General features: G+C 39.0%; 1 protein-coding gene across 1 annotated transcript in view; it reads right to left on the bottom strand.

The window, feature by feature from the left end:
- Positions 1-1,349: 1,349 nt before the first annotated feature.
- The window catches only part of LOC109926019 (polypeptide N-acetylgalactosaminyltransferase 3-like), a gene marked incomplete at its 5' end in the record, with an annotated part of 27,974 nt that continues 15,771 nt past the window's right edge, over positions 1,350-13,552 (bottom strand). Inside the window, 4 exons of the mRNA XM_048618847.1 lie at positions 1,350-1,455; positions 1,831-2,031; positions 5,790-5,907; positions 11,744-11,978. Coding sequence (XP_048474804.1) covers positions 1,453-1,455; positions 1,831-2,031; positions 5,790-5,907; positions 11,744-11,978 — 557 coding nt within the window. The remainder of the gene's footprint in view (positions 1,456-1,830; positions 2,032-5,789; positions 5,908-11,743; positions 11,979-13,552) is intronic.

Genomic DNA, 13,552 nt, shown 5'->3' with positions numbered 1-13,552 from the left:
TCAGTTCTGGCCTCCTTGCTGTAGGGAAGATGTTATTAAACTTGAAAGGGTTCATAAAAGATTTACAAGGATGTTGCCGGGATTGGAGGGCTTGAGCTATAGAGAGAGGCTGAATAGGCTGGGGCTTTTTACTCTGTAGCGTCGGATGCCGAGGGGTGATCTTATGGAGGTTTTTAAAATCGTGAGGAGCATGGATAGCACGAATAGTCAAGTCCAAAACTAGAGGGCATAGGTTGAAGGTGAAAGGGGAAAGATTTAAAAGGGACCCGAGGGGCAACTTTTCACAGAAGGTGGTACATATACGGAATAAGCTGCCAGAGGTGGTGGTGGAGGCTGGTACAATTACAACATTTAAAAGGCATCTGGAATGGGTATATTGGATAGGAAGGGTTTAGAGGGATATAGACCAAATGCTGGCAATTGGGACTAGATTTGTTTAGGTCATCTGATCGGCATGGATGAGTTGGATTGAAGGATCTGTTTCTATGCTGTATCACTGTGACTCTGTATATTGAACCGAGTCAGCGATTGATTCTGCTTCGTTTGAGAGTGGGCAAAACGTCTCAGTTAAAATTAACTTAAAAGACAAAAAGGAAATTTCCCAGGGGTAGACAGGAGTTGCAGGGTAATTGGCAGTTGAACATAGTTACCTCTGGAAGATGGGTTTTGTTGGCTTGTTTTGAGATGGTGTGCTTGGTGAAGAGAGAAAAAGAACAAAAACATTTCACACGCTTAAATCAGGACTGTGGTCAGCCATTTTCTGAGAGAGTTGCCATGCTTCTTTAAGAGAAAATTTGAATGTTGAAATTCCAACTAGATTTTTATTCAACTCACTTCACGCTATATTCTGATCATAATACTCTGATCTTGCTAAATTCTACTCTCACATAGTGGTTACCTTGGTGTATTGCATGGAACATATGCCACTCATGATGCACTGGAAGTGCATCAAGTCAGATGGTCTGTCATGGCAAGAATGACAAGCTTAGTTGATGAGCTCAACAGATAAACAGTGGTGGGAGGGTAAGGAGGTGAAAGATGGATGAGTGTGTGACAGAACAGAAAAACATTACAACAATGTAGACTTTATAATTGCATTTGTAATTAAAGATGATTATTTTGATTCTATAATTGTTCCATCAATTGATCAGGAGGATGTAAACTGGTGTTGCAATCTTCAGTCAAAAACATCTTTCTTCCTACATAATGTAAACCCCATCCATCCCCACATGTAACTGCCCTGCCATTGTATATTTGAACATATGTTGAATTACATCTTTCACGTGAACAAAGTCCTCAAACAGTTTGACTACAAAATTCTGAAAAAAAAGCAAAGAAATGTTTCTTACTCTGCTTTATGGTTTTGTTGGATGCCACTGAAATTGTCCCTTGTTAAATTAGATTTTCCTCAGGACTTGCCATGTCAATCTTCAGATACAGCTGTTTCCTTAGTTACTTTGACAAAAAGGATAATAAAATGCATATGGACTTTCACCAGTTTATGTTAATATAGTAAGTGTTTGTTGGACTTTGTTTTCTTTATTGATAGTAAATATATAATATGTAGTTGTCAGTGTTCGCCTGTGTTTAATATTTGGAAAAGGTGTCTAGTAGTGTAATGCAAAACCATATCAATTTCAATAAGTTGCAAATGAGGCTGATTAACTCCTAGGGATACACTGAGGATTCTAGGAAAGAAACTGGAACATAGGGCACAAGGTCTTGCTCACAGAAACCTTTGTTAACCAAGCACTTGCGTTATTTGGTGGGGGAGAAGTTAAAATGATTACAATTTATGGTTTTAAACAAAATTGCAGTTGTATCACTCACCTCCTGTGCCATCTTCGCTGCTTGCTGATTTCGCCTGTAAAACAGCTCCTTGTACTGATCCATCCAGACTTCAGCCAGCCGCACTTGGTTGCGGGCAATTACTTGCACACCTTTTGGGAAGCTGTGAGGGCTCTTGGTACGGAACACGTGGCCCACCACTGAGCAGGGAATGATTTCCAACTGCCCACCGCATTGCCAGACCTAAAACAAAGCAGTTGGACAACGTGGTATTAGCCAATACCAAAACTGTAAAAAAAATTAATACAGAAATTACCTTTATTTGGACATACAGCTAATTGCCGGTTATTTTGGTTTAATAACCTTCACACTGAGGAAAACGTGGGACAAAATAATAGATCTTTTTTCCCCAATTGAAGAAAAAGCCCGTTGGTTCTGTAACTTCTAATAAATATTGACCTCATTAAAGATTGTAGTCATCTAACATCCTGTTTAAATGTATTTTTTTGTTTGAAAAGTGATTGAAGATAGCATGATCAGAGGGAACAGACTATGAGGAGTTATCAACTCGGGTATTGTTAAGAAATTGAATCGTCAGTACAGGTATAGAGTTTGTTAATCACAATTGTAAACTGTATCTTCACCTTTTTCATGCTTGTATGCTCAATCAAGTTAACTTCTCCAAGATGGTTCAGTACTCTCAATTTAAAATCTGTACTATTTCTTCTCGCTTTTCATACACCAACACTTCATTCAAGCGTGTATGGTTTCACAGAAAGCTGATTTCTGACTTTGGTGCCAGGATAAAGGAGCCAAATTTAGGGTAAATTTCAGTAAACCTGCTCATTTTCTCCTATGCACCCTGCTGTTGCCACCCCTCAAGCACATGTTAAATGTCCCTAAAATAGCTTTCCCTAGCTTATACTTCTTCACATTCTGTATCTTCCCAACTTGATTGTGTTCACATTAGAGATTGTGGTGTATATTTAAAAAAAACTGGGTCTTCAGTTGTTGCACCATTTAGAAAATCAGCACAGTTAAGGAAGGCCATTTAACTCATTTTACTCTAATCCAGAAAGAATCCATTTTCTACCACAACCCATCTATCCATCGCACAGTTGAGAGTATTTTTCCCCCAAAATGGTAGATAGAAAGAGTTTGCATTTAGATCATGCCTTTCACAACATCACAGCAAATGAAGTACTTTAAGTGGAGTCACTGTTATAATACAGGAACCATCGCAGCCAATTTGCAGAGCAAAATGCCCAAGGACATCAATGTAGTAATGACCAGATAATCAGTTCAGGGATGATTACTGGCCAGGGCACTTTGGAGAACTTCCCCCTCTTCTTTGCAAAAGTGGTGTGAGACCTTTCCTACCCACTGGATGGGGAGGCGAGACCTTGAGCTAATGTTTCAGTTCAAATACAGCCCTTCATGTTACAGAATTCCTTAAGTACTGCACTGAGGTATCAGTCCCTCGGTCCCCATACTATTTTACAGAACAGACACTGATCCAGTCCATCAGCCAGTAACGGTGTCAAAAAACTGAAAAGCAGTAAAACAGCAGTTGAGTTTTTTAAAAACAAATCTTTGCAACAAATCACTGTGACATGCATGACACTTCTTTTCTGTCACCTTCTGGTGGATCTTGCCTCAGCTCCACAAACATCCAACCCTGAAGTATCAGTTTTGTCAATTATCTTGGACATTCTATGTATGTTTAAGTGGTTAGAAGTGCTACTTTCCAAAAGAAATTACTTTTCACAGCCAAGTAGTATACAGCAGTTTTTATATAATACTTAATTACACTAAAAGCACATTCTGTATGCATAAGCAAGCTTAAAAGAAGAACATTTCAAGTGAACAATTCTGGCCCTTCCATTGTCCAAACAAAAATTACTGCAAACATGGCTTCATTTCTCTTTACTTGCAAATCCTTCTGCCAAGATCTGTTCTCCCTTTGTATCACCTTTATATTACTATTTTTGCAATTTTCAATTTTCATTCCAAATGAGGCAAGGATCCAGTTCCTCTTCAAAGTGTTAATCAATGCAGGATTAAACACCTCTTCCTTTGGATACCTCTTCTCTATATCTCAAAGACAGAGCCTTCATGATGTAGACAACAATCTGGGAGGGAACACTTATTGATGTTGCACAACTATCAAACATTCCTGAAATCTTCCCAAAAAGAGCGCTCAGGGCCATTTGTACGTGGTTAAATTATATTGCTTGTTGAACTTAAATATTGCATTAGATGTGATTGGTGGAGCGGTTGAAGCTGGGATGTTTCCAAGAACAGAATGGGGTAAAACTGATTTGGTGAGGAAATTGATAGTGTTGCAGTACCAAAGTGTAGCACACCTGAAAAGTGCCCAAATTACTCAGTACCTTTAACATAGAAAGTCAAAAGGCACTTCTCAAAAGTATCATCAGATAGAAATGAGAGACAAAGAGGAGTGACCAATAGCTCGGTAAAATAGGTCACTTTAAGAGGGCTTCCCAAAGTGTGGAGCTTAGATGGCTGAAATGGGGGCATGAAGGAGTGAAGGAGGCTGGAGAGAATAGGAGGCTGCATATAAAATGACAGTATTCTGCCAACAAGCCATCCTGTCTGATCTGCCAAGATGACAGGAGACTTGCTCTTAAAAATATTAGTAATAATTTCATTTTCGTATGACAGGCATTTACAAAGCACCTTTCACAATTTTCAAACCTCTCAAAGTGCTTTACAACCAATTAAGTAGCTCTGAAATGTAATCACTGTTATAATGTAAACAACAGAACAGTCAATTTGCGCACAGCAATCCTCCGTAAGCAGCAATGAAATAAATGGCAAGATTAGATGACCGCTATCACTTGATTTAGGTTTTGGTTGAGGGATAAATGTTAGCTTGGACACCAGGGAATTGAGCTGCTTGTTTTCAAATAATGCTGTGGGATCTTTTATGTCCACCCAAGTGGGTGTACAGTGTCTCAATAGAAAGGTGGCATTTACAGTGCAGCACTAAATCAGTACTGCACTGGAGTGCCAACCTGCATTACGAGCTCAAGTCCTGAAGTGTAGCTTGAACCAAGAAGCTCATGAATTGGGTGTTACTACTGAGTCACAGCTGATGCCTGTCAATTTTTGGCTGATCTGCATTCATGACAGACACTGAAGGCATATGGAATACACTAGTTTAAAAAAAAATATTGGCCTGAATTTTCCACTGGCCAGACAATCATTATTCCAGCAGAGATAGGAGTTGCGCATGAGGACCCTGCAGAATCCTCATCATAACAGACTCCAAAGGCGTAGCCTGGGAAATTCAATTTTCTGCTGAGCAATTCCTCAACACATGGAAGCCTCCAAAAGTGCCATTTAAATTGGTTATGACAACCTTTAGTTGACTAGTTTTCCAGATATGGAAATGGTGGGCTTGAATCCATTCCAGGTTGATTATAGTTGTCACCGAGAAACAAACTAAAATGGGTTTGGGCTGCCTCGCTCCGAAACCCAAATGCTGAAATGGTCAGTGAGACTTACTAAAAAGAGGTCGAAAGAACTTCTGTCAGCTGCTTAATAGTAATATCAAGATTATTCAATAATTTCCCCTCAATAATTTGCAAGTATAAAGCAAATGTTCTTAAAGCAAAAGGTTCCAAAACATTAAACCTGACAAAACAAAAATACTTCGAAGTTTTTTGCAAATGACAAATACTAATGATGAGGAGAGCCATTCTTTGTGCGCTAGCTTGGGTTTTGTCCTGTGGGCATCAAAGCCACATCGGATTCTGCTCTCAAGCATCCACACACTTTCCAGCAGAGTTCACAGGATAGTGGTCAACAGCAGGAACGGCGTCCGGATGTGTTTTTGTTCTCTCCCCACCACCCCCCACCCCCTCCCTTACAACAGACAGTACCTTTGCACATCAGCCAGAGGAACTCACTCATACTTAAATCTCAACAGTCACAACCAAGGGGTGAGCATTATAAACATAAGCATTTGCGTTTACCCTGAATGACATTTCCACATTCTCTCCTCCCCATATTTCCATCTGGTTGTCGTATGTTCCAATCAGCTCAAAGTAAGCTTTGGAGATCGCAAAGAGGCCACCAGCAAACGTAGGAGTCCTGAAAATAAACTAAATATCAACTGTATTGGCCGGAGACAAATTGCATAGTTTAATTTCGTGCCAAATTGAAGCTCACCCACATGATCAGTGAGAAATTGTCTCCAGAGAGAGAGACAGAGAGAGAGAGAGAGAGAAGACCCACAATATTTGCATTGCTTTCAAACAGTTGATAAACTTCTTTCAAATGAAGTAAAATTTATCATATTTATTAAGCAATTCAAAACTCATGGACATCACGTTTTAATACATGTCTATTTTGCTTGTGCTAATAGATTTTCTGTCATTTGTTCTCAAGACATCGGTACTAACAGCAAGACCCCATTTATTTCCCATTCACAGTTGTTGAAAAAGTGGTGATAGACCTTGACTATGAACCACTGCAGTGAGAGGAGTCATATTGTTTCCACAACAGACATGGTCATGTTCTTGGAATCCCTATAGTACAATACACTTCTTTCCTGTTCTCAGTTACATGAAAGTAGTCGTACGTTACCATAAGTAACATAAACTTGGCAGCACACTGACATAAGCGGCATGAAAGTAAGATAGGGAGATCTTAAACATCTATATTCTCTGCCATATCCCACGAAGTAGTGACATTGACAGTTCAAGGCAAGTGCTCATTACTTAATGCTTTCCCATGAGCTGATTCCTGAAGCAGTTACAGGGTTTTGCAGGAATATCCACTTCTTAGGAAATTAATTTTTCAGTTCTTCTGGAGTCAAATGATAGAATGGAGCTCTTCAACATGGAGAGAAACATGGTGAGAGCATAAAACAGATGTAATGATGAGAATAACAATGCTCAGCCTATATCATAATCATATAAAATTTATCATATTTGTTAAGCAATTCAAATCTCATGGACATCATGTTTTAATACACCTATTTTGCTTGTGCTAAATAAAAGCAGGCTGACCCCATTCTTGAACATTTCGGATTCTGGCAGCATTATATTTTTGAATGAAAAAGCCACACTTCTCAACATTTATTCAATTAAACTAGATTTGGCTGTAAATTTGTACTTTTATCTCAAAGTGAAAATAATCCTGTTCCTCTTTGCACGCAGTGGCATTCTTAAGCACTCAAGAGTCAGGTACGGATTGGAGTTCTCTAAATCTGTGCACTTCACCTCTAGTATCAGACATTGCAACCCATTATTGCATCAGCCTGATATTTCCAATCCTATTTAATATAATCTTCACCTATAGACAAAAGTGATGCATTAGTACCCATTGGAATCTGAGTATCACTTCTGGGTTTGGTTTCAGAATTCTACGAACTGTTCTACCCACATTAGATCCAGCCAGATCTCTAAAAGCAGACTGACATACCAATCATATATCAGAGGAGATCAAAACAATGTCCAAATCAAACAGCCCATCAAAACAATCTCAAAAAGATAGGCACAGTATTGCTGTTTGATGAGTCATATCATGAATGACTTTAAGAAATTATACATGTCTGGGGTAGACCAGTTGGCCAACAGGTTTCTTGGACTCTTCTGATTCAAAACTGGACTCTTGACACATGCAATGTGGGAGTTGACTGGACTTTAGATTCAAAAGCTTAGATCTAATGACCACTAATTGCTATAATCACCAGCCATCTGCATTTCTAAACACAAAATGACTGCAGTTCTTTAATCGAGTCAACAAAAAAAAACTTTTAGCTTCCCTTAAATGTAAAAGAAATAATATTGGACCTGGATTTGCTACAGCATATGACAACTCATACTGCTAGCAAACATTTGTGTTTGCCGTTTACGTCACATTATACTTATGCTGTAATTTGCTTAACGATCAACCTACACTGTGACAAGGTCAATGACAAATCAGGGAACTCCATGCTGCAGTTAATGACTTACTTTGCAGATCAACCACAGAACTATATATTAAAAAAATGAGCAGATATTAGCTCATATTGAGAGGAGAGGTGATGGGATATAAACAATCTAACTTCTGAAAGCAATTTTTAAAAAATTACTTCTTGCAGCCTTTCTTTTTATAACGTTTTAAAATGTCTTTTGTGGGCTCTTTCCTTTTTCCAGAAATGTTGAGGAAAATTTAAAAAGATCACAAAACATTTTTTCTCCCCAGCATTCATCCACCTAGCCCCTATTGCTAAATAATTCATAGTGGAATGATAAACGACAAAAGGTGTCTCAAATAGTTCTTGAATGCTCGGATCCTAAAGTTGCACATTGCAGAAATTTAGCGCATTTAATGCACGTTAACCCTTCCCATTGAAGGGAGAAACAGGCAAGGCAGAGGAATAAAAAAACTCTGCCCAAATCAAACATCTTATAAAATAGATAGACACAATACTGATATTTACGACTGGCATCACCGACGCATTAAATAATAATACAATGTATACAGGCAAACAGTGTGATGACTATATGTTTAGTACACAGCAAGTTGGTTCCATTAATTGGCCGTGCATTCTGAAGAAGCCAGCAATCCTGTGGAAACTGATCAATGAATCTCTTTGCTGTGCAGGGGAAAGATTGGATTGAACGAAGTTGGATGCCATGTAGAAGAGGATATCTGTCACCTGTTGAATGCAAAAGCTTGGCTTTTGTTAAAGCTCTCCAGTGTCAGACTGGTAGGAGTTGGACCCATAGGTATTGAACACGGGGGTTGTCACCTTCATTATCATTAACAAGCTCCTATGGGAAATGGACTTTAGTTTTAGGAATTGCTGCCCTGGCAAAACATAGTTTGTACACACGCAACAACTTCAAAAAGTGCCTGCAAGGGATTTGTTCAGAGTACACTGTGGTGGAAGCATGATGGGGGCAAAAAAAAAGTGGAGTGGTAAAAATGGTTCAGGTGATAGTGCCTCAAATATCATATCCAATTCACCTCCAGTTCACCAATGAAGGCTCAGTAGAAAGGAAGGAGAAAGCACTGCAATGGCCTAATGCAAACAGGTGGAGGGGTTCTGCAATTACTTACCTTTAAACACTAACAAGTGTAAGGCAGTAGCAAACCAGCACTGTCAAAGGTTACCATGAAACAGTTTACAATAAAGCATCAGCAGACAATAAGCCAAGGACCTGCCTCAAGGCAGAACACAAAATGATGATGATGATGATGATGATGAGACACCAAAAGGACCCTCTGAAAGGCAAAACTGGCAAGAAACAATGCACATTTAAGAAAATTAGAAAAAGAAATAAAGAACAATTTTCAGGCTGCTGGGGTGAAACTCCAAAGCTTAAATAGGTCCTCTGTTGGCTTCAGACTAAGGGCCGTAAACCTTTATCAGGACATTGAAAAATAATGGCATCAGTCAGTTGCATCACAAAACTGGCAATTGCCATTGACTGCCCTGATGTGCAGAGCAATAAGAAACTTATAGCAGCTTATTGAGAGAGGAATGATGCAAATATCCCATCGAGTTATGGTACAGAGCAACTCACGGCATATTTCACCTCCTCCATTAACTCCTGGCACTTTCACAAAGTAATAGCACCTGCAGTTATTGCATAATTTCCACGGTGCATTTTAAGTCAGAAATTCAGACTCTCAGTGAAAACCTTCAATTAACTAATAAAGAAGAATTATCCCTGAAAGCAAAAATTTAGGGCAAGAAACACCAAGTACAATCTTGGTGTTGCTTGGACTTAACAGATCTGGGAAATGACAGGAATGGAAGTGTACCCTCTGTCTCATAACACAAGCAGATTATGCGCAGATGGAATATTGACGCTTCCAGTCAATTGGACAGTCATCATTATCTAAGCTGGTCATAGATGTCACAAGGTGTCACTGGTTTGTTTATGGCTCTGTCAGCTGCTCCAGCTGTTGTCTGATCATTTTATCCCCCATTAAGATCTATCAACACATTCTTGCACCATCTAACAGTCAAGTTTGTGATTCAGATCCACTCCATCAATTATGTCACATGCTTTCTCTGCGTACTGCAATCTTCCAGTGATAACAGAATTTCTGCTTGTTGGTTATACCTTCTCAATGTTCATATTATGTGTCCTTTTGGCCAGTCCAGTGACCTTTCTGCATATGCCACTCCAAAACCACGTAGCTTCTGCTTTTGTGCTTGCACTTCTACTGTTCTAATAATCAAACTAAATAATCCACCATGACGGAGAAGGTGTCCTTTTTGTGTTACATACAGTTCCAATAAAGACGGTTGTCTCATAGCCAAGAGAAAAGATAGGATATGCACAAAAATATATAATTACAATATTTAATAGGAGCAAGAGACTGTACAAGGGTGTAATTTTACCCTAGCAACGTCACAGCTGCACTTCTTCAGTACAGCAATGATTCTGATAATTATAGTCTGTAACCTATGGGTGGGGAAGAAGTGTCAATACTCCATATATTTTGTTACAAACGGTAAAAAACCCACACAGAAGTTTAACATCAGGCGTTTCAATGACAAATCCAATATAGCTGTCAAAATCTTGGGTACTCTAGCTGCCATATTGTACTGTAAATTATCTGGAAACAAAAGATTAGGAATATTTATGACCTTTCTTCTCTTAATTCTTTGCTAAATTCTCCTATTTGGATCTTTAGAAGGCCTGGGCTATGGTTAGATGTGGCTAGGTACGCCTCCACCCTACCACAATAACCAGCTTTTATGCACCTGTTGAAACACAATACTGACAGCCTATCCCACCATGGGAGATATAAATTTGACACATTTTTACTTCAAGTAATAGGTAATCCCTTCCTTTCTTGCCCCCAACAGCCCAGGCACCTGTTACCATCCTGCCCGAGTTCAACAAATTGAGTAAAGACCAGAGATTGAAGGCAAGAATTTCTGATCTCCCATGCTCAGCTACTGACTGCCTCGACTAGCTGTTACATTTGTTAGGGAGCGAGGGGAAGAAGAAAGAGTCCCTAAACACACATGATATATCTGCAAATGTGATTCTGTAAATGAATTGTTATTGAAGAATGGATAGTGATTGATGTAAAATGTTATCTTAGTCTCAAGTCTGCAGTTAAATAGGACGTTCAAAATTAATTTGCTGTTTGCCAGACTATGTTTACTGGATAAGCCCCAAGTGGGATCTGCCAGTACCCTTGACAGTATTGGAAGGAGACAGAACAGCATCAGCATTGGCCCATGCTTTAGAAATTAAAAAAAGCATAGAATGACAGGACAACACTACATAAGGAACTTTCAAAACTTAAGAATATTATTATACCATGTTCTTCTGCCACATTTAACAGTTAGGATTATAGCTACAAGGACCCAGCAGCATCTGTGGCAGTAAGAGTTAATGCAAGAAGAAACCCACTGATCTGGTCAATCATAAAAACCTGATGCTATTTGAGTTGTCTAAAAACAAATCTTTAAACATAACTTCATCCTGGCTAATTAGGGAGAAGATATTGTTTTGACATTGGGTGAAACAATCAGGCATTGACTCAACTAAGCTAACTTGTGTCTCTAACAGACATTCCCACACATGAACATTCTCAATATTTTATATAGATATATTAAAGTATCGATAATCATTGTTCATGTACCAATCCACAAATCACATTGTGAATTTGGCTTCACAATTGCAAAAGTCCTACGTGAAAAGGGGTTGGACAACCTCAACCCAGTTTACAGAGTAAAATTATCCCATCAATTTGGCACTCAAGCAATTCTTTAGGCTTGAGATTGCCAGGGTGGCAGTGCAAACAATTGGGTCAATCTTACTAATTCACCATGCTGCTGGTGTGCTATAACTAATACTAGAGTGTCTTCCCTTAGGTAGTCAGTCCTTGGTTATCCCATTCCATTTCTCAGCCAGCGTTACTGAGCATAAATTTACCAAAATCACCAAATACACAAGGCACTCACTTGATTGGGTAGGTTTCATCTTTTCTTCTTTCTATCTCATGAGATGGAATGGCCTCCCAGCCAAATGACAAACTCCAGTCAAAGTTACCTCGATTGTGCTGCCTTCCATACTGGACAGGTTTGGATACCTCAAAGGTATTGAGGTCAATGGTAGTGATGTCAGGGCTTACCACAGCTGTGTAATTTTCAGCTATTCTTCCCAACAAAGGTTCCAGCCAGCCATTGAAGCACTCACCTAAATATTTGAGAGAATAGAAGAAGCCAGGGCTTTTGTTAGAGCTTGAAAGAAGAAAAGTAATTTTCCAATTTTCTTCCCCACAGGCAGTGGTTCAGCTGACCTCATTCTAGGCATAGTACGAAAACAGGCAATTTGGCCCACCAGCCTACTTTGCCATTTTTGTTTAACTCAGGAACTCATGTTCATAACCCTCATCCCTTCCCTTTCCTTCTAATTACTTTACTTCCTAGGTAGGTTTGCAGTTTCCTTGTAAACACCTCAATAGCTTTTGTCCTTCTCAGGCAATTAGTTCCATGTTGTCACTACCCTGAACCTTCAATTCTTCAGTCTTGGTGACCTGATCAATGTTCAATGCAGCTAGAGCTCCTTCACCAAGATACCAGACATTCCTTATTCAACTCCCATCATGTTCTGCAAATCTGACCCATATTGGTAGCAATACCCTACATTCAACAATAGAATAGAGAGATTTGGCTTGGTTCATTTCCTGCTGAATGCGACGTGAATCAACAATCATTTAAATAAAAGTTAAACAGGAATTATTTGGTAAAGTAAAACACATTAAAAGAAAACAGCAAAATCACAAGGGCTCATTGGGTAAATGCATCATGGGATCTACTGATCAGCAGCAGCACACCTGTTTTGATTCTTAACTTGTGCTGTTGAGGGAGTACAGTTAGCTTTATTATTCCTAAACCAGGCAGGCTCCCCATTCAGGATTGCTGCTTTGGAAAAGCTTAGAGCATAGATATCGGATTAAAAGAAAAATCAAGCTCAGCTATCACACAGAGATGGGCAAATGGGCCTCTGATGGTTACAGTTCAGACTCTATTTTTAAAAAGACTGGCTATTTAGAAGAGGTAATAAAATGCTGCCAGCAATCATGGATCTATAGTCCACTATAAATAACCACCTTTTGGACAAAGGGAAAACATTAGCGGAATTTTCTTGTGGTGGGGTCGCAAAACAGCAACCAGTCGCAGTAAGGACATTTCCGGAATTCATTACACGGAGAAAACAACTGAAAGGAAATAAAATCAAACTAGATTTCTCCACAAGAGACTACTGTGCAATTTAGTTTGACTAACTAATGTAAATTTAAGGAAGGTCATAAATACTATATTGATACATACATAGGTCACAAATCAAATTTGAGACCTGTTCAGGAAAAGAGATGTAAACTTTACATAGACTGGACCTCCAAAACAAAAATCAGTTTTTTTTCAAAATTTGAAAGAAGTGTATGGAATTCAGTAATTGGTTGTATCTGTTAACAAGTGTTCATTTGTTCAGCTAGCAATAAATTGCAGCTGGTATTTTGAACAAATTCAGAATTTTATTTCTATTTAAGTAACAAAACAGCCACACTTCAGAGTAATTAGAATGAACTAAAATTAAACTGGAATTTAGTTAGTTTTCCTATTATGAAGTGGTTTTCTCATCAAGTTTTTTTTTGAGCCGCACAATTCCTAACCAGCACGGTAGGCAGGTAACTTACTCCCACGCCTTGGCAAATGCACCCTCCCTGGAAGATGGTTTCTTACAGCTATGCAGCTCATTCCTCCTTCCAG

Source organism: Rhincodon typus, chromosome 41 (assembly GCF_021869965.1).
Source record: "Rhincodon typus isolate 14 chromosome 41, sRhiTyp1.1, whole genome shotgun sequence".
Classification (NCBI taxonomy): domain Eukaryota; kingdom Metazoa; phylum Chordata; class Chondrichthyes; order Orectolobiformes; family Rhincodontidae; genus Rhincodon; species Rhincodon typus.
Note: the sequence above shows the minus strand (reverse complement) of the source record. Positions and strands in the feature narration are given on the sequence as shown.